General features: G+C 40.7%; 2 protein-coding genes across 5 annotated transcripts in view; both read right to left on the bottom strand.

Annotated features, from left to right (window-relative positions):
* Slc9c2 (solute carrier family 9 member C2 (putative)) overlaps positions 1-5856 on the bottom strand; it is a 56651-nt gene extending 50795 nt beyond the window's left edge. The window contains exons 1-2 of the mRNA XM_048358178.1: positions 5724-5856; positions 1923-2023 (exon numbers count right to left, since the gene is read on the bottom strand). Coding sequence (XP_048214135.1) covers positions 1923-2023; positions 5724-5856 — 234 coding nt within the window. The remainder of the gene's footprint in view (positions 1-1922; positions 2024-5723) is intronic.
* A 6313-nt stretch (positions 5857-12169) lies between these two features.
* The window catches only part of Ankrd45 (ankyrin repeat domain 45), a 33448-nt gene continuing 21037 nt past the window's right edge, over positions 12170-24580 (bottom strand). For all 4 annotated transcript variants that reach the window (XM_048357633.1, XM_048357631.1, XM_048357630.1 and 1 more), the window contains exons 4-6: positions 20671-20765; positions 16808-16946; positions 12170-12910 (exon numbers count right to left, since the gene is read on the bottom strand). In XM_048357633.1, coding sequence (XP_048213590.1) covers positions 12879-12910; positions 16808-16946; positions 20671-20765 — 266 coding nt within the window. In that variant the 3' untranslated portion in view covers positions 12170-12878. The remainder of the gene's footprint in view (positions 12911-16807; positions 16947-20670; positions 20766-24580) is intronic.

Below are 24580 nucleotides of genomic sequence, written 5' to 3'. Positions count from 1 at the left end.
TGCAAACATAAAATTAGTTTGCTGCTGCAAAGGTTTGCCAATGAAGTGCCCAGCTTTCCCAAAAGGCCTGTGAGTCTCCACCAGGTGATGCTATTGAGAGCAGTCTGGAGCCCGAGCTTCCCCAATTTTATCAAGGTGTAGGGCGTTTTTCGGGTGGGTTTTGCCTAAGCCCCTTACTGTCTGGCTTGACATCCATCCTCAAGCTGGCCTCCATGCTCCATTATTCCCTCTCGGCCAAGATGCACTGCCTCGCCACAGGCCCACAGCAAGGTAGCCAAGCAGCTTCCACACCCTGAACCAGAAGAAACTTCTCCTTTTAAACAGGATCTTTCAAGCTAGTGCGAATGGCTCACACTTGAAGAAACATGGTTCATGAACATATATGAGAAAAGTTAGCCTGAGATCCTACCTTCAAAAAACAAACTAAAGAGGGGCTGGGGATATAGCCTAGTGGCAAGAGTGCCTGCCTCGGATACACAAGGCCCTAGGTTCGATTCCCCAGCACCACATATACAGAAAACGGCCAGAAGCGGCGCTGTGGCTCAAGTGGCAGAGTGCTAGCCTTGAGCGGGAAGAAGCCAGGGATAGTGCTCAGGCCCTGAGTCCAAGGCCCAGGACTGGCCAAAAAAAAAAACAAAAACAAAAAAACTAAAGAAATAAAAAGCAAAAAGGACTTTGAGAGTGGCTCAAGCTGTAAAATCTTTGTCTAACAAGCTGCTTACACCATGAGTTTAATCCCCAGTACCCCCCCCACACACACACACACCTCAATGGTGCCTCAGTTTCCTCCTCTATAAATTTATAATTCAGTACTATTTCCATTTAATAGCTGCAAAAATGAATAAATTAGCTGGATGCCAGTGGTTCACAGTTGTAATCCCAGCTACTCAGGAGGCTAAGATTTGAGGATTGGGTTTGAAGCCAGCCCAAGCAGAAAACTGACATTTTCATCCCCAATTAGCCACCAAAAAGCCAGAAGTGAACTATGGTTCAAGCTATGAGAAGAGAGAGAGAGAGAGAGTTTGAGACAGCACCCAGACTCTGAGTGGAAGCTCCAATATTGGCACACACACACACACACACACACACACACACACAAACACACGCGCACACAGAAAATAGAAACAAAAATAAATATAAGTGAATGAACTCAGGAGTTAATAAGCTAATAAATTAATAAGTGTAAAGCACTTAGTAAACACTCAAAGACATTAGCAAGAGAGGTAGTATTTCTGAGACCAGAAAGTCTTCACAATCCCAGATAGGTTCAAGAGTTATCACTATTTCAAAAAGTAAAAATAAAACAATGAGTGGAAGCAAATTAGTTAATGACCCTATTACTATCCAGTTGAAATTGGAAATGAGTACACTGATATATTAGTGAAGGCTTACATTAATGAAATTGTGTCTGTGCTACATGATTGATGTTCTACAGTTAATCTGATAGGAAAGGGTTGAGTTGTCTCATCAATGACACAGCTGCTGCCGTGCACCATGGTCTCCCTGGGTGCAGAAGATAGTGGTGAGGAGCGACCCAGGACACCTAAGGGGAAGGGAGCAGAGCAGGGCCTAGAGACAGGTGACAAAAAAAAAAATAGTGCAAATGAATTCATCTCACTTCCAAATCACTGCTTTTCCCTAAGCTTCCTTTATGTTCACATCTCCTTTACTGTGGACTTTCCTTTGTAAAATTTTGAGTAGCTGATGAAATTTTTTTTAATATCTGGTCACATGTTTAGGAAAAACTATCCCACAGGAGAGGGTTCCATAGGAGAACACTTGCCTTGCATGTGTGAAGCCCTAGGTTTCATCTTAGAACCCTTTACCAAAATAAAATATTCCACACATTTGGGAAGACATGGGAGTGGACTTGGTGGTTTTGGTCCTCAGATTTATTCTCAAATTCATCAAGCATACAATACCTCAACAAAATGGGAGGCCAGTTGTCCTAGCACAAATCCTGATATAGAAAGAACCGCCAAGACCAGGACATCAGAATTCTTTGAAGCCATCTTTGCAAATCCTTAAAGAAAAAAAGTCACCAAAACACAATTTATAGTTTAAAATATGTGTGGAAATGAAATTCCCTCTCTGTATAACTAATGCTAATATAATGCTAATTATCCTCAGTTGATCACTGCACAGTCCTTGTATTACATAATATGTACAAATGTTGCGTCTCAATTTTAAAATAAACCTTATAAACCAGGTGCTAGTGGTTCATGCCTATAATCCTAGCTATTCAAGAGGCTGAAGTCTAAGGATTACAGTTTGAAATCAGCCTGGGAAGAAAAGTCCTCTTATCTCTAATTAACCAGCAAAAAACCCAGAAGTGAAGGTATGGGTCAAGTGTTAGAGAGCTAGCCTTGCATAAAAAAGCTAAGCAAGAAAGAGCACAAGGCCCTGAGTTCACACCTCAGTACTGGCACAAAATAAAATAAAAAATAAACCTTAATGAGATTTTTTAAGTTTATAGTTTCAACACAACTTAACACTCACTCTTAAGTTTAAACTTTTGAGTTATGTTATTAGAGCAGCTGGCAGTTGCTGCAAATACTATCTGTTAAATGTCACAATGATTATGCAATAATAACCCCTCTGTACCAGACAGCTGGTAATATCTGGTCACATTTTATTATTAATAAATAATGAACAATAATAAAATTAATTTTATTTGCCTTATTTTTATTATAATAATTTTAATGGTAAAGTTTTAATAAATTTATTTAAATAAAATTAATATTAACAATAAAATTATTTTGTGGGGGAGGGTTGTGGGGCTTGAACTCTGGGCCTGGGCACTGGCTCTGAGCTCTTCAGTCTAGCACTCTACCACAGTGCCACTTCCAGTTTTCTGGTGGTTAATTGAAGATAAGAATCTCACGGATTTTCCTGCCTGGGCTGGCTTTGAACCATGATCCTCAGATTTCAGCCTTCTGAGTATCTAGGATTACACAAGTCAGCTGCCAGCACTTGGCCTAAAATTATTTTTTTCCAAGAGTCACATGAGACCTCCCTCCCAGGTAAGCTTGGAAAACACAGTATTTCCACCAAGGCTGCCTGTCTCAACACACACAGACTAGATCCTTGCATGGGTATCTTACCATGGATCTGATGGTGAGAAATAACTCCCACTTAATATCTACATAGTTTATTTTACATTGGTGATTACTCACATGTGGTATGATAGCATAAAAAGGCAAAAATCCTTTTTTTAATTTTTGAGACAGGGTCTCACTACGTAGCCTGGGCCTTAATTTGCAATTCTTCTTCCTCAACCTCTCAAGTGCTGGGCTTACAGGGTGTGCCAACATATGCAGCCAAAAATCCTTTTAATTGACTCTAACCATAAGCAAAACTGTCCTTACCAAATAAGCAATAAATAGCATTGGATATTCTTGATCTGCAATTTCTTGCCTAGCAGGCCTACTCTGCCCAAGATTATTCATATATAGACTATACTATAGTCTCATCAGTCTATACATGGGATATAAGATTCATTGCCTTAACAGATTCTGTACATCCTGCCGCCCACCTGCTGGTCAAGCCAAGTCAGCAGGTATTTATTGAATACTTCTTGTGTACATAAAGACAGATAAAGAAATGTTATTCACACTATTTCTGCAATGCTTTTTGCTGCTGGTCCACTTTGTCCTTACCAAAATATATCAAAGTCATTGCAGAGTATTTTGAAGACTTCCAGAGAAAGCAATCTCACTCTGAATACAAGAGGTAAAACTGAAGATGCTCTATATTAATACTGACTTCCTTATTTGTTCCTTCAAGTCATCTTAATTCCAGAAAGGAGATTGTTCATATATACATGCAATGTATTTCAGTATTACTTATCCTCCACCATTCTATCTCTTCTCCTTCCCTTGTCCCCTCCAATCTCATAGTTACAACCAAGTTTTATGTATAGGTAACTATGGATATAATATATAAATATATATCACATACAGAATAGTGTGTATGTAATGTGTATATAGTGTGTGTGATATGTGTATATATACATATGTAAGTATATATATGTGTGTGTATTTATATATACGTAGCTATATATACGTATATCTTTCGTGTGTGCCAGTCTTAGGGCTCAAATTCAGGGCCTGGGTCCTTACTATCCCTGGGCTTTTATTGTGTAAAGATAGAGCTCTACCACTGGAGCCATAGCTGCACTTCTGTGTTTTTGGTGGCTTAGAGATAATAGTCTCATGGACTTTCCTGCCTGGTTGGCTTTGAACCAAGATTCTCAGATCTGAGCCTTCTCAGTAGCTAGGCTTACAGGTATGAGCCACTGGCTCCAAGCTAATTTTAATTTTCTGAAGAGCCTCCACATTCCAGAAAGAATTTCTGAGCAGCTGATATAATTTTTTACTTGTAAATTCTCCTTTGCAGAAGTCTAGAAATGTTTTCCTAATCACTAAAGCTGAATTGTTCAATTCAGTGCCTATGTAACTGGTTGTTAATCTGTATACATATCATTTTCTACATCTGTTGAGTTCTTAATCATTGGTTGAGTGGCCCTTAGTTGTGAATCTTTCCACATTTCCTTCTGGAGAGAGGCAGTGAGGTGGGCTGGAGAAATATCACACACAAAGTCCTAACAAATGGTAAAAGCTGAGGATATAGCCTATGGGAGTTGTAAATTTTATTTTATTTTATTTTTTTTGCCAGTCCTGGGCCTTGGACTCAGGGCCTGAGCACTGTCCCTGGTTTCTTTTTTTTTTTTTTTTTTTTTTTTTTTTGGCCAGTCCTGGGCCTTGGACTCAGGGCCTGAGCACTGTCCCTGGCTTCTTCCCGCTCAAGGCTAGCACTCTGCCACTTGAGCCACAGCGCCGCTTCTGGCCGTTTTCTGTATATGTGGTGCTGGGGAATCGAACCTAGGACCTCGTGTATCCGAGGCAGGCACTCTTGCCACTAGGCTATATCCCCAGCCCCCCTGGTTTCTTTTTGTTCAAGGCTAGCACTCTGCCACTTGAGCCACAGCGCCACTTCTGGCCGTTTTCTATATATGTGGTGCTGGGGAATAGAACCCAGGGCTTCATGTATATAAGGCAGGTGCTCTTGCCACTAGGCCATATTCCCAGCCCCGAGTTATAAATTTTATATCTTGGTTGTCTTTGTGTGGTTACTACAATTGTCTTTCAAGTTCTAAAACATTTTTGTCAGGAAAGGCCTGGCCAGACAGGCAATAAAATGTCTCCTTCCTTATTACCAGAAAATCTCAGCATTACCTCCATGCGTATACTTAGCACAATGTACCAGAGTTACTTGTTTGCCTGTCTCCTCCAGAAGAAGGTTCCATGAGGTTAAGACCTGTCTCATCCTCCTTAAGTACCAACCGTGCTACTATGTTCAGCAAATGGGTCTGATGCTGAGAAATAAATCATCTACATAAATATCTACATAGTTTATCTTACATTAGTAATTACTCACATAAGGTAATTTACTCATGTTACATAATGAAGGAACACATATAGGTGCTAAAGTTCCTTGAAAAGGGCTGGGCCTTGGCTCAGTGGTAGAGGATCTGCCTAGCAAATATAAGACCACAGTACTGCCAAAAAAAATTGAAATCGGAGGAAGCTAGACTGACAGAATTTACTCATGCCTTGAAGTCCCATTGGCCTTTTCTTTGGATGTAGTTAGAATCACTTTACAACAATGAGGGGGGAAAAGCTCAAAGGGCAGTGAAGAGATGAATTTTAAGAATTACCTACCTCCAAGGACAATAGTGGCGCATATAAGCATTACAAAATGCTCCTTTATCACAAAGTAATCGGCTGGCCTTCCGCAGAGTAAATCAGGCTTGCTGGTTTCCATTACCCAGAAGGAATAATTGGTCTTTGCCATTGTTTCTCCAAGCCTAAGTCAATGAACTCACATGTGCTGACACTTTCTCTACCACAGACTGACCTGTTATAATACACAATGAGAAACCTAAGGCCTTCCTGGATGCAGTTTACCCACAATTTCTCTACCTGATCCTGCTCAGACTTTCTCCTCACAGAATGCACACTAACACTGATGTAGGTTCTAGCTCGTGTTCAAGGATATTTTACAAGAACCTTAAGAGCATTGTTAGTATTTCTTCTCCATACTGCTGCATACATATGAGAAAAGGCTGTTATGGATTATTGCACTGACTGTTGTCAGGACGTGAAAACATGTTTGCTTTTTCCCCACTAAAGAAGGAGTGTCTCAAAGGCCATAGCTGAATATTGACCTTCATTAAGGCTGTGCACATAATAGGTGACACAAGATAGGCTGTCCAGAATGCTTGATGAACCCAAATCTTGGAGAGGAAGGAGCAAGGATAAATGTATGGGCACAGATCATGTTAGAATTCCATGTTATGACTCTAAAACCAGTACTCCTTTTTCCTCTCCTTAAAATGAAAAATGGCAAAAGGCAAATCAGGTCAAAGTTGGATATGAGGGTGGGATTGAATAATCTAAAAACAAAGGTAAAGACTAAGGTTGAGGCCTGATCGTATGACGTTCTGGATTAAATTACAGCCTATTTTTTTCAGCACAAGTTGGCTTGATAACAGGCACCTCAGTAATTGGCTTCACTTAGCCCTGAGCCCCCACCTTAGCCAAGGCCCTCATCTAGGCCCAGAGAAATGTGTGTAGAGGGCCTGGAAAAGACTCCAGTCGTTTGATTTTTCCTCACAGCTAGTCCATCTTAAAAACTCCTAGAAGGGGCTGGGGATATAGCCTAGTGGCAAGAGTGCCTGCCTCGGATACAGGAGGCCCTAGGTTCGATTCCCCAGCACCACATATACAGAAAACGGCCAGAAGCGGCGCTGTGGCTCAAGTGGCAGAGTGCTAGCCTTGAGCGGGAAGAAGCCAGGGATAGTGCTCAGGCCCTGAGTCCAAGGCCCAGGACTGGCCAAAAAAAAAAAAAAAAAAAAAAACTCCTAGAAGGTCCTAAAGTAAAAATATTTAACCAATCCTATTTTTAAATAATATTTAAATTTTACCTTTGGTCCTGTGTAACTACTGGTCATAATAATTTTGACATAAATCAGGGAGTGGTCCAGAAATGGACTCAAAACACCACATCTTCACATCACTTCACTTGACCCTCAAGTAGCCATTGGAGTCCTCTGTCAAACCATTCTATCCCCACAATAATGATCTTTACATCAAGTTTTCCTTCAATCTGCCAAAACCAGAGACATGATCATCCGAGAATAAGCTGGTTCAGAAATCAAGATAATGGCTTTCAAAATCCCTAGGAACACGATCAGCCCAAAGCTGTTTGCCAGGGATGGTACTGCCAACTGATATCACCAGGCAAAATCCATTTCCATACCTTCTTCCCATTGGTTTCTTTCCAACCTGCTTTGTTCTAATTGGCTACATACACTATCCTCACCACCAATCCTGAAGAGGCTATTTTCTAGTTCCGAGGAAGTTTACATTTCTTTAGTGCTCAAGCTGTTGATCATAAGCAAAACTGTTGTAACTGATTTCTCTTGACTGGCATAATAGAGGAAGTGGTCAGTGTTAGTATTATATTGAGCATATATACTCTTTTCCTTTTGCCAACCCAATTAAATTCAGTAAAAACCTTCTTCAATGTAACCCTGTCTCCTCTCTGATTCATTTTCATTCAATTTTTTCCATTTTCTTTTTCTTCCCTTTCAATGTTTCCCATTCTTATTTTCTCCTTTCTATTATCATTGGCTCTTTGTCCTTAATTTAAAGAAACAATGTCATTCATTCTCAGAGAAGAAAAGAATGCATCCTCAAATTTGGCGATGCCTAACATTTTTTTTCTTTCAGATCTAATTACTAGAAACAAAAACAGTACAAAGTTCTTTGCATGAATCTTAGTTGTCAGTCTGTAGATAACTTGTAAGGAAGAGTTGTCTGGTGATAAAGAAGTTCTTACTTGTACCTGTGTGTTGCTAATCAATGTTTCTACATATCCTTTTCCCAGGGCACCAAGCGAACCATCTCAGCAGGAAAATTGCCAGATACATTATCAATCTTCTGCAGTCTTTATGAACTAAGGAAACTTTGACCAAGAAAAAAGTCCCAGTTCCTGGGCTGGGAATATGGACTAGTGGTAGACTGCTTGCCTTGTATACATGATGCCCTGGGTTCGATCCCTCAGCACCATATATACGAGAAAGGCCAGAAGTGGCTCTGTGGTTCAAGTGGTAGAGTGCTAGCTTTGAGTGAAAAGAAGCCAGGGACAGTGGTCAGCCCTGAGTTCAAGCCCCAGGACTGGCAAAAAAAAAAAAAACGAAAAAGAAAAAAGTCCCAGTTCCTAGAAAAAAAAAATATCAGTTGACAGCTGCCTCTGAATTTTACCACTATTGGCATCCATACCCCCAAAATAGTCTTTACAGTTTTCTTTTCTGCACTTACTGGTTCTTTTAAGCCATTGGACCTATCCCTACTATAGTTGTCAGAGATCATATAAAAAAGAAAAGGGTAAGTCTTATTCACAGGCTTTTGCCTGAGAGGTCCATTTGTTACCTTTTCCAAATCTGTGGTGGTGGCGGTTTTTAGTACTAGGGAGTAATATCTGGACCCCCTGCGCGGGCAAGTTACCCACTACTTGAGTCACACCTTCAATCCTTTAATTTTGCTAGTTTTTTGGAGGATCTTCTGCTTCTCCCCATCTCCAGGCCAGGGTTAATCTGTATTGCTGACTGCATGGGGCACCTGGAAAGCCCCTACCTGGCTATAAGGAAAAAACCCACCTAATATATGAGAAGATCTATGAGGTACCAGCTTAGATATTTCTTGGGTATTAATAGATAATCACATAATCCCAGCCTGTTTTATCTTTTCCCAAAGTAATTTCTTGTTTCAAAACATTGCCACCTGTGGGGCTGGGGATATGGCCTAGTGGCAAGAGTGCTTGCCTCGTATACATGAGGCCCTGGGTTCGATTCCCCAGCACCACATATACAGAAAACGGCCAGAAGTGGCGCTGTGGCTCAAGTGGCAGAGTGCTAGCCTTAAGCAAAAAGAAGCCAGGGACAGTGCTCAGGCCCTGAGTCCAAGCCCCAGGACTGGCCAAAAAAAAGAATATTGCCATCTGGAAAGACTGGAAATGAGAAACAACGTGTGTGTGTGTGTGTGTGTGTGTGTGTGTGTGTGTGTGTGTGTGTTGATAGTAGGGCTTGAATTGACTTTTGCTTGGCTGTCACTCATGGCTGATGATCTACTACTTGAGTCATGCCTCGAGTCCAGCATTTTACTGGTTACTTAAAGATAAGAGTCTTTCAGATCTGTCTGCCCAGGCTAGCTTTGAACTGTGATCCTCAGATCTCAGTCTCCTAAGTAGCTAGTTACAGATGGGAGCCACTGGCACCTGTTGCCATGTCTGTCATTTTCAAAACTAGTAAGTATAGGCTCCTTTACATATAAATATTATATGTAAATAGTTGTACAAGAGTCACCCAGTTTATTAATACAATGCATCTTGATCAATGTTATCCTCCTTTATATTTCTTTCAAATTGATTTGAAAGCTGATCTTCACCTTTTTCAGCTCCTCTCTCTCCTCTTGGCAAAATTTAGAAAAAGCCGAGTGGTACTGGAATACAATCTGGAAATACTCTTGAGAAAGGGTTATTGAGTTCATCACTTAGAATAATGATGTGGCCCCTCTTAACAAGGGTCTTTTCTCCCTAGCTTCCAATAACAATAGACTCTCATTAGTAGCCTCCTGAAGCCCTGAAGGCTTCTACTAATGCATCCTTGAGGCCTATAGTCCTTGTGAACACTTCTCTCTAGACCTTCCTGCCTTCTACCATCCAGTCCCAAAGCCAATGTCACCTATTTTAGCTTCTGTTATGTCGATTTCTCAGGTCCAGGCTGCAAAACAGATATTATAGTTTGTTATGTAACAAACAGAAGCAAAACTGAGTAGCTTGAAACAGTAACAATCATTTATTTAGTTCACAAATCTGCAATTTTGGCAGTGCCCAGCCGAGAGTTTATATCTGCTCCATAAAGCATCAGGGTGGCTTGATGTCAGAATCCATTTCTAAGGTGACTTATTCTTGTCCTTGGCAAGTGGAGTAGATGGCCGGCTGGGGCTCAGCCAGCCCTGTGGCTTGAGGCCTCAGTTCCTTTCCCTGCTGATTTTTCCACAGACAGGTTTCAAAGAGAAAGCATCCTGGGAGAATGAGGAAGTAGCCTCATCTTCCTCTATGATCTAGCCTTGGATATCACATAGACTCATTGTCATGATGGTCAGAGGCGGGCATGGACCACCTCACTAGGTGGGAAAAGTCATCATCACATTATGAGAGGAACCTGTGAGATGGAGATGGGGTCATCTTGGAAAATACAATGTACCACACATTAGAAAGAATGTTGGAGTAACTCAGTCCTTTACAACTTAGGGCTGCTATGTTAACACAGAGTCTTGCCTCCTTTGCTTAGTCTAGAGAAGTAGCTTTCAAAGGCTAGGGCATCCATTGGTTCTGAATTGTGATAAAAGTTCAACTATACATAGTCAAATGAGAAAAAAATGAGCAGAAAATTCTATAATAGAATTTTGTTTATTCAATTTTATGCTGAGATATCATCTTCCCTGTTTTCCTGGTGTTAAAACGAAGTAATAGTAGGTAGTAGTTGTTTTCCTAATGATGCCATAAGGACATCCTCCCTTTAATTGTTTACTAGTTTTTCTAATCATTAAAACACACAAATCTAGGGAATTGCTGTCTATAAGTTATCATACATTAACATTGAATTTAGCCCTTGATTAAACACCTCTCACATATGTGGAGGCATTCCTGAATTAGTAATATGTGCTTTCAAAAAGGTAATCACTCTGCAAAAGTTCAGGGAAAGCATGCAGCAGAGCAACACTCAAGCTTCAAACATGAGGCATTCTAGCTCTCCATGTATCTACCTATAATTCAGTGTAACAAGAGGTACTATATCTCTCTAAACAGACAACAGTTACAGCTCCCTTCATAGATTTAAATAAATGTTTGGATCCTCTTGTCAGAAGAAACTTTGAAATCAGATCCAGGAATCCTTCAGTAACCACTAGGTTTACATACCCAAAAAAATAATATGACAAGATGAAGGCTTGGGAAATAGAAAGGCAGAGGAGAAAGCAGTGTTGGATGTGCCTGTGGCTTGTCTGAGGAGTAGGAACAGAAATGGGACACTGGAATAAACAAGGTATGGAGGTAGGTTTGGGGTCACTTTTTAAAAGATCGACAAGCTCTATGAATGAAGAGTAATGGGATCTAAGAATAAAATAGTACTAAGTCCTATGAATAAGGTAGCACTAAGTGAATTCATTCAAATGCTATTTACTAAGTTACTGTCCTATGGACTCTGTACATGTGACAAAGAATGAGATAAAGTCCCTTCCCTCAAAAAACTCATTGTTCACATGGAGGGACAAACATGTGAATGACTAAGTAGACCCAGAATGAAGCTATTGGCCCTCTGCATGCCCCAAAGAAGGAAAGATTCTTTATCTGTAATATGGGGTGCAGAATTACAAATTGCTTCACTGAGCATCAGATTTGAATTCTGAGAGGCCCCCACAGTGGGGGCAAGGGGAAGAAGAGGAGCTGGTGAAGGAGTTAGAAAAGTAGATTGGGAAGCATTAGAGGGCTCATGACTAGCATAAAGGTGCCAGTACACAAAGTCTTACAAATAAGGTATCAGCAAATATATCAAAAGCTAGAAAAGGTCTGAGGATAAAGACTGAGAGGCAGGCAAAAGGAGAGATTGGTTTTATTCTAGGGAGGGCTCCAGAAAAGGGCTCTTAGGAATTGGCAGGTGAAGCCCAGGAAATCTCCCCTACTCACCAGGAACTCACACCTGGAAAAGTCACTTTTTTATTCATGATAAAGGCTTGGAAGGAGCAAAGTGAGAGCCAAGACAACCAAGTGGCATCTGAAGGACAACAAACGAACTTCTGGAAGTACTCTGAACTCAGAGTAACAGAACAACGCAGGTCGCCTCTGTACCGCTTTGCACACATCCGCTGCAGCCGCCAGGGATGCGGTAAGGGGGATCGTCTACACTTCCACTTAAGGGAAATTGAAACTGACTTGCTCATGCAGAAAAAAAAAAAAACCTCCACACTTTAAAGTGTGGGAGACTCTCTGTAATTCAGTTTGATAATAAAAACTTAAAATAAAAAAATAAAGTGTGGGAGATATTTAAAACAGGGTCATCTCAAAACTGGCTGAGGAAAGTGTCAAGAAAAATGTATTGCTGAATTGCTCATTCATTTCCCTCTCCTCAAAATGAAAGGCTAGCTTGCAGAGCAAGACAAAGAAGGGGAAGTTGTAAGAACAAGAAAATAGGGTATTTTTAAAATTTCCTTTTCTATAAATCTTTTCTAAGAAGTCACAAAATAACAGAATATTCAGTGTCTTGGTTAAATGGACTAGGAAACAGACTTTGAAAAATCATCACTAAGTGGCCAACTATGGTACCTAAATCCTAAAAAGTAAAAAAAAAAAAAAGAAAAGAAAAATGCCAAACCTAGAGCAAAGGGACACCTTCTAAATGTACAACCACTCAGAATGTACTTGTTCATTTAAAGATAGAAAGAGGTTAAAGTTACCCAGAAACTATACCCCTCCTCCACCTTACAGGTGAACTTTAATGTGAACCAAAAAGTAATGGTTAATAACCAAAAGACAATTGTTAACATTTTCTTGTTCCAGATTAGGCCAGAGGCTGAGCAAGGTAAAATAAAGCAAGGGTGTTAAACTTAGTACTGAAATCTTTTTATGAAACTCATCTATTTTTCTTAACACCAACAGGCATGAATGGATTTGACTTTCCTGATATTAGAAGAAAACACAGGCTTTTACAAAGGGTATGCTCAGTATAATCTTGACGTCTCTTCTGACCACTGTTAGGTTACAGATTTGGCACTTTTTACTTGACCTAAAAGGAAACAGATTTTAATATTACATTTATTTAGTTTGTGATAGGGAACAAAGTAAAACGAGTTTATCAAAACAATGAGCATGCAACAAAGTCATGATGTCTCAGCTTCAGGCAACTATTAATGAAACCCTAGGATTGCTGGCTTATTGATTCAAATATTCTTTTTTTCTAAATATGTAAAGGTATGAGGTTATGTCTCCCATGAGCTCGAGCTCAATATTATTGTAGCTAGTTCAGTCATTGACTAGAAACTTTGCATCAATTGCTGAACCCCTCATCTACTTCTTCAAGGTAAAATGGAGGATAGTTCAACAGGTTCCACTTAGGGCAGGAAGGTACAAAATACAGCCTCAGGGAGAAAGGCACCTGTCCTTCAGAGCTGAGAAGGGAAGGAGAGGGCTCACCCAATAGTCATGGCGGGAGAAGTGAGAAGTGACTGTCTCAGCAATAATTCAAATCTCTGTCATCTCCCTCCTGGGTTATTCAAGTCTTGTTTTCTCTAGTCTCTTCTCTCTCCAATGTGGCTTATCAATAAGCCCAAATTATTATTTTTTTAATTTTTAGTAGTAAGGATTGAACCCAAGGGTTCTCACATACTAGCCAAATGCTCTGCTACACATATACCATGCTCCCAGCCCTTCTGTATTTTATTTTGTTTCTGAGGTAAGATCTTACTAACTTTGCCCAGGGTGGCTTTAAACTCAAGATCCTCCTGCCTCAGCTTTCCAAGTGCTGGGATTGCAGGTGTGGAGTCCCCTAGGTGGGGTCTGGCCACTTCCTCATGCCCACACTGAACTACTCCTCATCACTGTGCTTCCATTCTAACACTTCCTCTACACCTCTTCCTGGCTTCAGGACAGCCAGGGTGCATTCTCTTGGAACTTTGGTCCCTGCCACACTACCTAGACTGTCTCTTAATCTCTTAAAACTCACAACCCCTTTTGATAAACATCAAGACTTTATATACTAAATTTCCACTGCAAAAGAATAAAGTTGGATTCTCATCTCACACCGTGTACAAAAATAATGCAAAATGTATCACAAATGTATTACCTGAAATTTAAGAACTAAAACTATTTTAAAAAATCATACAGGACATGTAGAGCTAAATCCTGATAATATTGAAACAGGAAATGATTCTGAGATACAACACTGACAGCCAAAATGGGGGAAAGAATAAGAAAAGAAAATGAGATGAAGTCGGCTTCATCAAAAGTAAAAAAGTCGGGCTGGGGATATGGCCTAGTGGCAAGAGTGCTTGCCTCGTATATATGAGGCCCTGGGTTCAATTCCCCAGCTCCACATATACAGAAAACGGCCAGAAGTGGTGCTGTGGCTCAAGTGGCAGAGTGCTAGCCTTGAGCAAAAAGAAGCCAGGGACAGTGCTCAGGCCCTGAGTCCAAGCCCCAGGACTGGCCAAAAAAAAAAGTAAAAAAGTCTATGGTACTTGCAGACATAAGTAAGAAAAAGAATGGGCATATTACAGAATTATATGTCTGCTAAGGGATTAATGCCCAGAATATATAAAGAACTCAAACGAAGTAATTAAAATCTGTTTTCCCTATGCTATGCTGGAGATTGAATTCAGAGCTTTGTGCATGCTTGCAAACCATGTGCCCTACCACTGAGGTATATCACCAACCCAAGATACCGATTTAAAAAACACCCTGAATTAGGGCTGGGAGGTAGCTCAGCAGCAAAGTACTTGCCTAGCAAGAGGAAGACCCTGACATATCACACACATACATACATACATACCACACACACATACATACACACACACAATTACAAAGAATTAAAATGGGCATAACTCTAGAGAAAATATACATTGGCCAACAAATATATGAAAAGATGCTTTCAATGATTAGCAATCATGAAAATGCAAGTAATAACTATACAATTTCATGCCCACTGTGGTGACTAAGAAAATTTTAGACAATAACAAATATCAACAAAGATGTGGAGAAATTGGGATCCTTATACAGTGCTGGTGGGAATGGAAAATGGAAAACGGTTTGGCAGTTCCTCAAAGGCTCAGCTGCCATGTGACCTGGCAATTCCTCTTCTTTACATATGAAAGAAAAGTGAAAATGTGGGACCATACAGAAATGTGTACAAAGCAGCTTATAGCAGTATTTTTTGTATCAGCCAATAGTAGAAACACAAATGTACATTGACTGATGAATGGATCAAGTTGGTACCTATACAGAGGAATATTATTCATCCACAAAGAGGAATTAAGTTCTATACATTTTACACCATGACAGAACCTTTGAAACACTTTGCTTAGTGACAGAGACCAACTACAAAAGGCAAGAAACACTTTTATGATTTTGTTTGTTAAAAATTTGGAACACTGGAATCCACTGAGATAGTAAATTAATGACTGCCAGGGTCTGGGGAAAGGAATGGGAAGCGTCTTCTGATAGGTGTAGGGTTTCTTTAGGGGAGGGTACTAAAATTAGACAATGATGATAATCATAAGCCTTGTGGATATGCTGAAGGCCACTGTTGGACCCTTTGAAAAGGTGGATCTTGGGGCTGGGGATATAGCCTAGTGGCAAGAGTGCCTGCCTCGGATACACGAGGCCCTAGGTTCGATTCCCCAGCACCACATATACAGAAAACGGCCAGAAGCGGCGCTGTGGCTCAAGTGGCAGAGTGCTAGCCTTGAGCGGGAAGAAGCCAGGGACAGTACTCAGGCCCTGAGTCCAAGGCCCAGGACTGGCCAAAAAAAAAAAAAAAAAAAAAAGAAAAGGTGGATCTTATGAGAATCATATCTCAGTAAAACTAAGGAGTTTTATTGTCAATATTTGGCTTTGATAGGCAAGTACTATACCCTTTTAATCATGCACCCGGCCCTTTTGGCTTTGGTTATTTTTTTAGATGGATCTTGCAATTTTGCCTAAACTGGTCTCAGATCACAGTCTTACTACCTATGATTCTTATGTAACTGGAATTCAAAACATAACACCCAGTTTTGTTGTCGAGATAGAATCTCACTAACTTTTGGCCTACCCAGACCTCTGATTACAATCTTCCTGTCTCTGTCTAAGTAGCTGAGATCACAGGCATGAACCACTGCACCTAGCAAAGCTGTTATTAAAAAAAAAAAAAAAAGGGTCAGGAATATGGCCTAGTGGCAAGAGTGCTTGCCTCATATATATGAAGCCTTGGGTTCAATTCCCTAGCACCACATATACAGAAAATGGCCAGAAGTGGTGCTGTGGCTCAAGTGGCAGAGTGCTAGCCTTGAGCAAAAAGAAGCCAGGGACAGTGCTCAGACCTTGAGTCCAAGCCCCTGGACTGGCAAAAAAAAATCATAGATATGCTTGCCACCAAGCATATCCAAGCATTCGGATCCATGCACCTGTTCCATTCTTAAGCTGGCATTCCCACAACAGGCTGTGTCCCAAGTGTACTATATAGACTGAAAGTTCTTTTTCAGATTCCATCACAGTAACTCCCAAAAAGACATACTTTCTGAGTTGAGAATCACTGGTTAAAGTCAAAGGCATGAACTAGCTATATGCTGTACAGCAGGAGTCCAGCACTCAGGAGGCTGAGGTAGGAATCATGAGTTCCAGGCCAACCTGGGCTACACAGCAAAACCCTGACTTGCAACAACAAAAAAGTCCAAAGCATGCTAATCATAGTGATTGATGATACTATCAAGATAAGGCATTTTTTCTTAGTTCTTATTATTACTGATTATTAGATACTGCTAAGAGAAATTAAGGAAGTTGGGCCCCAATCTCATGGATTAGTGCTTGTAACACAGTTAATGCGCACTTAATGTAGACTGTGGAAATCACAACGTACTGGAAGGAACATCATTAAACTGAACTCTCCCCTTTTGTGACACTCAGATCTTACTTTTCATTTCAGACTTACGTGGTGCAGACATCTTTGTGAGAATGGCAGTCATAATATCTTCCAATTGCTGTCTCTGCTCAAAAAGCTCATTAATAGATGCATCTGGATGGGATTCCAGCCACTCATTCTTTGCCCGGCATGCATTGATGATGGCGTTCTAGAGATGTAAATAGTATATTTACTTGCCACTTATTTATAGAAAAATAAAATTCTGTAGTGTCTCTAACCCAGTGTGGTCCTGCAGCACCCTCTGCAGTGGTGGCTCTGTTGCGTGTCCTTGTCCAACACAGCCGGCAGGGAGGTTTCGCTACTGAGAATTAGCATGTGCAGTGAGACGGAGGAACCGGGTTTTCAGTAATATCTCATTTTAGATAATTCAAATATAAACAGCCATGCCAGGCTTGTGCCTACTGAATTGAACAGTGCAGCTCTCACATTAGAGAAACATGAATTAATAAAAGTAAAATTCACCATCCAGCCAGGCACTGGTAGCTCACACCTGTAATCCTAGCTACTCAGGAGGCTGAGATCTGAGGATCAAGGTTCAAAGCCAGCCTGGGCAGGAAAGTCTGTGAGATTCTTATTTCCAGTTAATCACCAGAAAACTGGAGTGGCTCTGTGGCTCAAGTGGTAGAGTGCTAGCCTTGAGCTAAAGAGTTCAGGGACAGAGCCCAGGCCCAGAGTTCAAGCCCCAGTGCCAGCACAAAGGGAGAAAGGATATATTACTGCACTAAGATATGCAATAAATAGAAACTAAGAAAGTCATAGTATGTCCTGTCCACACTATCAAAAAATCAGCAGTGGGAGATACAGGAGAATGTAGGATAGAGAGCAGATGGATTGGGGAAGGTATCCATAAGACAGGGAAGAAAATGCAAATTAAATCATTATATTATAGCTCTATTAAATGTATACACAACTATGTTTATGTAAGTAAAGGGAGATATGGTGAAGTTAACAAAACATTATCACCAGAACTAAAGATAGATAGGTAGTGGGGATGGGATGGGAGGTTAGGGTTATGTTAATACTCATTTCATTATTTTGTATCAAAACCTGAAGAGTAATGAGCACTGAAGATGCTTATGGAAAAAGAAAAACCATGGTTTGTTTTAGATGTTGCCATTTTTCCTGATTATTACTCAGTACACACATTCTAGCTTTAGTGGTACTGGTGGTTGAAATCAGAGCCTCATACTTTCTAGGCAGGTACTCTACTACAGGGCCACCCCAAACCTTTTGTTGCTTTATTTTCAAGTAGGACCTTGTGTTTTTGCCTTGGGGCTAGCATCAGAGTTTACCACACCCAGCTTATAAATTGAGATGGGGTCTTGGTAACTTCTGACAGGGCTGACAAACTGTGACCCTCTGACCTCCACTTCCTGAGTAGCTGGGATTACAGGCATGAGCCACAGAAACTCGCTCAAGTGACCAATTTGTTTTCACTAAAATTAAATTCTTTCTTTCTTTCTCTCTCTTTCTTTCTTTCTTCCTTTCTTTCTCTCTCTCTTTCTCTCTCTCTTTCTTTCTCTCTCTCTCTTTCTCTCTTTCTCTTTCTTTCTTTCTTTCTTTCTTTCTTTCTTTCTTTCTTTCTTTCTTTCTTTCTTTCTTTCTTTCTTTCTTTCGCTCGCCAGTCCTGGGCCTTGAACTCAGGGCCTGAGCACTGTCCCTGGCTTCCTTTTGCTCAAGGCTAGCACTCTGCCACTTGAGCCACAGTGCCACTTCTGGCCGTTTTCTATATATTTGTGGTGCTGGGGAATCGAATCCAGATCTTACATGTATACAAGGCAAGCTCTCTTGCCACTAGGCCATATTCCCAGCCCAATGTATTTTTCCTAATAACTAGTCTAACAAAGCACTCTGACTTTATGCCAAGAAAATCTTGCTTTACATATCTGATAGCTCCAGCACCTACTATAATTGATTTTTCCTACATTTTGATTCAGAAGAGATTAGATTACTTTATACGACAGTTCAAAATGTAACATATCAAGTCCTCAGACTTGCTGATATATTTTTAGCAATAGCTAATTCTTTTCATCTATATCATATCAGAGCAAATTCAGAGAATTCTGAACAGAAATTAATGAAATAATTTAAAACCAAACACATCTCAACACCTTATATATTTTTAATTCTTTTTATTACCTTCAAAGAATTGTATAAGGGAGTTTCCATTTAGCATGTGCATTTATATGTATAGTGTATCTTTTTATTGAAACAAAGTATATATATGGTGGTGGTGGTGGGTGTGGGGCTGTCTCTGAGTTCTTCAGCTCAAGGCTAGCATCTACCACTTGAGCCGCAGAGCCACTTCCAGTTTTCTGGCAGTTAATTGGAGATAAGAGTCTCACGGGGGGCTGGGGATATGGCCTAGTGGCAAGAGTGCCTGCCTCATATACATGAGGCCCTGGGTTCAATTCCCCAGCACCACATATACAGAAAATGGCCAGAAGTGGCACTGTGGCTCAAGCGGCAGAGGGCTAGCCTTGAGCAAAAAGAAGCCAGGGACAGTGCTCAGGCCCTGAGTCCAAGCCCCAGGACTGGCCAAAAAAAAAAAAAAGAGTCTCACGGACTTTCCTTCCCTGACTGGCTTTGAACCTCAATCCTCTGATCTCGGGCTCCTGAATAACTAGGATTACAAGTGTGAGCCACCAGCGCCCAGCCAAAGTATATTTCAATATTTAGTGGATACAAAGTAAGTTGGCTAACCTCCTATTTTTGCATGACATTATATGCTTTACCTGGCATCAAGATGAATCTTGATTGGTATCATCACTTCCATCATTCTCACACTTCTCCATCTGATCTATCACCATACATCCCCTCATTTTCTAGTTCCATTTTCACATATGTACATTGAGTATTATGACTATATGTGCCCACTCTTCCTGTTTCCATCATTCCCCAACCTTGAACAAACACACACACAAACACACACACACACACAAACACGAACACACACACACACACACATATGGTGCTAGTCCTGAGGCTTGAACTTAGGGCCTGTGTGTGCTCAAGGCTAGCACTCTACCACTTGAGCTATAGCTCTAATTCCAGCTTTTGATGGTTAATTGAAGGAACAAGTCTCAAAGACTTTCCTGCCCAGGCTGACATCAAACTGCAATCCTCAGATCTCAGCCTCCTAAGAAGTGAGGATTACAGGTATGAGCCACCAGTGCCCAGTCCTGAAATATATTTTAATTCACATCCAAATCAAACTAGTCCACAGCCAGTACTTAGGTATACTAATGTGGCAAACTGGCTTAACAATTTGCTAAATTTGTTATGTTTCTCTCTATCCACATTATGAAAATTATGAATCATTAAAATATGTGATATATACACATGTATGCTAAAATGTGTTTATTAAGTTTTGAAGTAAAATAATGAAATGAGTTTTAACACAACCCAGCCTCCCACCCCATCCCCACTATATAATATATATAGTATATATATAGCTTTGCTTTTTAATACTCTGAGCCCTACATGCAGTTATCCTAAATAGTATCATTGAGCTTTTTATGAACTTTTTTTGAGCTTTAAAGATAGCTATGCTGGATGCTGTCCCATGGTCCTTTCTACTCAACACTGAATTTCTAACATCTGCCTATACTGCCGAATGCAGTTATGGGTGTACCTCTATACCACCCTAAATGAATACCTTTTCATTTATTTTGATGAGCTTTTCACTTATTGGTAGTTTGTGATGGAAGGAAGGGATGGAAGGAGAGAAAGAGGAAGAGAAGTAGTGGAAGGGAGGGGAAGGAAGAACAGTAAGGACTACCACCTGCCTCTAGAGCATTCACGTTAAAATCAAGACAAAAGACAAAACTCTCAAATAACTTTCAGAACAAACAATCATCATAATACAGTACCTTGTCTTCCTTCAGGAGCTTCCCCGGTCCCTTTTCTGCATCGGTAATTACTAGAGAGGACTTTGTAATGTATTTTCTCAGGGCCAGTCTTGCAGCTGAAAGAAGAGGACAGGAAAAACTCACAGGAAGACAAGGATAAAGAAGATGTTCAACTGTTTGGGTGAAATGTAGAAAGGGGTGACATTGATCAAGACATACTGTATTTATAAACTACTGTGTTAAATGGCAACTCCTTGGTACAACTATTTTAAAATAATAAAAAAAGAAAGACAAGATGCCCAGTGTTTGTAAAATCACATGCCTAGAACTCTATAAACAATGTGTGTGTGCAAGGAATTTGCTAATACCAGTGTTTTCACTAAACTGCAGAAAGATAACTTGCCACAAGGGCATCACTTTGGAGCACTCAGTGCGTTCCTGAAACTGCACTAACATCGTTGAAGAACAAAAGAAATGTAAAGCACTACACTTGATGCCAAAGATGCCTTATATATTAAAATATCTACTCTACAGTCAACAAAAAAAAAATCTTTCCAACAGACAAACTTTTACTTGTTCTACTATTCTTGATCCTTCACAAAGAAACTCAAAACTAGCTTTTTCTTTAAAAAAAATAATAATAAAAGCTAGCCGGGTGCCAGTGGCTCACACCTACAGCCTAACAACTATTCAGGAAGCTGATATTTGAGAATCACAGTTCTAAGCCAGCCCAGGGAAGAAAAGTCTGTGAGACTCATATCTCTAATTAACCACAAAAAGATAGAAGTGGAACTGGAACTCAAATGGTAGAGTGTGACCCTTGAGCAAAAGAGCTCAAGAACAATGCCCAGTCCCTGAGTTCAAGCCTCAACACACACATGCATGCACACACATACAAAACACTTAGCTAGGAACAGGTGACTCACACTTATAATCCTAGCTACTCAGGAGAATGAGTTCTGAGGCTCACAGTTCAGAGCCAGCCCCAGAAGACTTACCCAAGAGACTCTAGTTAACCAGTAAAAAGCCAGAAGTGGAGGTGTGGCTCGAGTGGTAGAACACTAGCCATGACCCAAAAAGGCCAAGATACAGTTCAAGTCTCTGAGTTCAAGTCCCATTACCAACACACACACACACACACACACACACATTTTCACAATGCTTAAAATAACTCCAGTCACTGTTGTAGCAATAGTAATATTATCACAAAATTTGTGAACGCTGGGGCTGGGAATATGGCCTAGTGGTAGAGTGCTTGCCGCACATGCATGAAGCCCTGGGTGTGATTCCACAGCACTACACATATAGAAAAAGCCAGAAGGGACACTGTGGCTCAACTGGTAGAGTGCTGGCCTAGAGCAAAACAAGCCAGGAACAGTGCTCAGGCTCTGAGTTCAAGCCCCAGCACTGGCAAAAAATATATATTGTGAGATCTGCTAAGATAAAATTGTAATACTTTGCTGAGAGGAAATAAAAGATTCAAATAAATAGAAGAGTTTACCATTATTCCTAGGTGGAATAAACAAGCATTATAACTTACAGATCAGTCCTAAGTTAATTTAGATATTGATGTTAGTTTCCTGTGACTGCTATGTCAAGTCACCATAAATGCAATGGCTTCAAATAACTACAATTTATCATCTTATACTTATAGAGGCCAGGTCTCTGATATTAATTCTACTGATCTGAAGTCAATGTTTAGCAGGACAGTTCCTTCTGCAAACTCCTAGGAGAGAATGCATCCCTGGCCTTTTGCAGTTTCTAGTGGCTTGTGAATCTTGTACTCTGGCCCTTTCCTCCATTTTCAGCTACACAACTCTAATCCTTGCTTTAATCATCAAATCATGTCCTCTTCCGTGTCAAAATTTCCTCTGCTACCAGCCTCCATCATAAGCCAACATGACAACATTGGGGTCATATAGGGATAATCCAGGAGACATTTCCCCAACAGCTTTAAGGATGTGCAAAGGCTTCTGTTTTCAAGTGAGGCATGTCTGGGTCTGAACTCTGACCCACATAGTCTTCCTTTCCCATGGGAGATACTCTGTGTCTGTAAACTGTATTCATTTGTCTGTAAACTGTATTCATTTGTCTTCTTCTTGTCCCTTTCTCAAAGTTGGTGCTTCTATCAGTACAGCATTCTCAGAAAACAACAAAAAAAAAAAAACCCTGTAATTCTCTAGCACATCACAGAGATGTACCCTATTAGACAAGAGGCTCCTCCACTGTCCTGTCATGGATAATCTCATTTCCATTTCTGACTTCTGCACACAGCACTCACAAAAAGCAATCCAGCCATGGCAATGACGTTCTCTCTGCAGCACACTTGCTTGACAGTGACTCTCTTAATGTTAGCACCTGTCAGTCAGCTTTCTGTTACTGTAACAAAATACCACAGATTTGAGCCTCTGGGAAGACAGTATACTACCATAGGGGGTTTGTGGAGTAAAGCTACTCACCTCATGGCTAATTATGAACGCAAAAAGGTAAGGCTCTACACTCCACCATACCCTTCAAAGGCAACACCCCACTCGGCAGATCAACCTCTTAAAGTTCCACCAACTCCCAACAGCACCAAGTCTTGGACTAAATCTTTTAGCCCAAGCATTAGGCATTGGTGGCTCACATCTGTAATCCTAGCTACTCAGGAGGCTGAGATCTGAGGATCACAGTTCAAAGCCAGCCCAAGCAGGAAAAATCAATGAGACCCATCTCTAATTAACCACCAAAACACCAGAAGTGGTGCTGTGGCTCAAGTGGTAGAGTGCTTGCCTTGAGCACAAAGAGGCTCAGGGACAGTGCCCAGGCCCTGAATTCAAGCCCCACAATAAATAAATAAATACAATGAATAAAATAACATTTATGGTGGGCACTATTGGCTTCTGCCTACAATCCTAGCTATTCAAGAGGCTAAGATCTGAAGATCAGGGTTCAAAGCCAGTTTGTTCAGAAAAATCCATGAGGCTCTTACCTCCAACTAACCACCAAAAATCCAGACGTAGAGCTATAGCTCAAGTGGCAGAATGCCAGCCATGAGCAAAAAAAGCTAAGAAAGGGCACCCATGCCCTGAATAGAAGCCCCAGTAGCAGCACGCATGTGTGTATACACACACAGGTCCACATCCCATCTTTCAGTCATGCTACCTCACCATGTTTTTCCCCATGTACCATGTCACCTTTTTCACGCCTCACACAACAGCTTCATGGCACCACAGTGCTACCAAGGTGATATGAATTTCATTTCCATGAGACTTTATTAATATTATCATTAACTTTATTACTAGTAAAATATAAATTTCTCATTTTTAAGAAAATCAGAGAAACTAAGTCTGGTGCCCATGATTCATCCTGAAACCCCAGCTATCTGGATGCTGAAATCAGACTGCAGTTGAAACTAGCCAAAAATAGGTGGATTTCAGTCCAGGATACATGGGAACAGAAAAAAGGCTACAGGCATGGCTCCACTGTAGAGTCCCTGCCTAGCATAAGTCAAATCCCAAAGCCTACGTTCAAATCCTAGTACCAGCACAAAAAAAGAAAACAGAAAGAAAGAGATAAAAGGAATGGAAGGAAAGAAAGAAGGAGGGAAGGAAGAAGAGAGAGGAGGAAGGAAGAAGAAAGGAAAGGAAGGAAGAAGGAAGGAAGAGAAGGAAGAAAGGAGGAAGGGAAAGAGGGAGGGAGGGAAAGAGGGAAGGAGGAAGGGAGGGAAGGAAGGAAGGAGGGAGGGAGGGATGAAGGGAGGGAAGACAGGAAGAAGGAAGGAAGGAAGAAGAAGGAAGGAAGGAAGGAAGGAAGGAAGGAAGAAGGAAGGAAACCAACCTGGGCTAAAAGGTTGGTGATGCCTTTGAATTCCAATATAGCTCTTTATGATGTCACTGACCTTCTCTCTCAGTCACTATAACCAATGATGTTACAATGATTATCACTGTAT

This window comes from Perognathus longimembris, chromosome 11 (assembly GCF_023159225.1).
Source record: "Perognathus longimembris pacificus isolate PPM17 chromosome 11, ASM2315922v1, whole genome shotgun sequence".
In the NCBI taxonomy this organism is placed as follows: Eukaryota; Metazoa; Chordata; class Mammalia; order Rodentia; family Heteromyidae; genus Perognathus; species Perognathus longimembris.
This window is presented reverse-complemented; position numbering and strand designations above follow the sequence as displayed.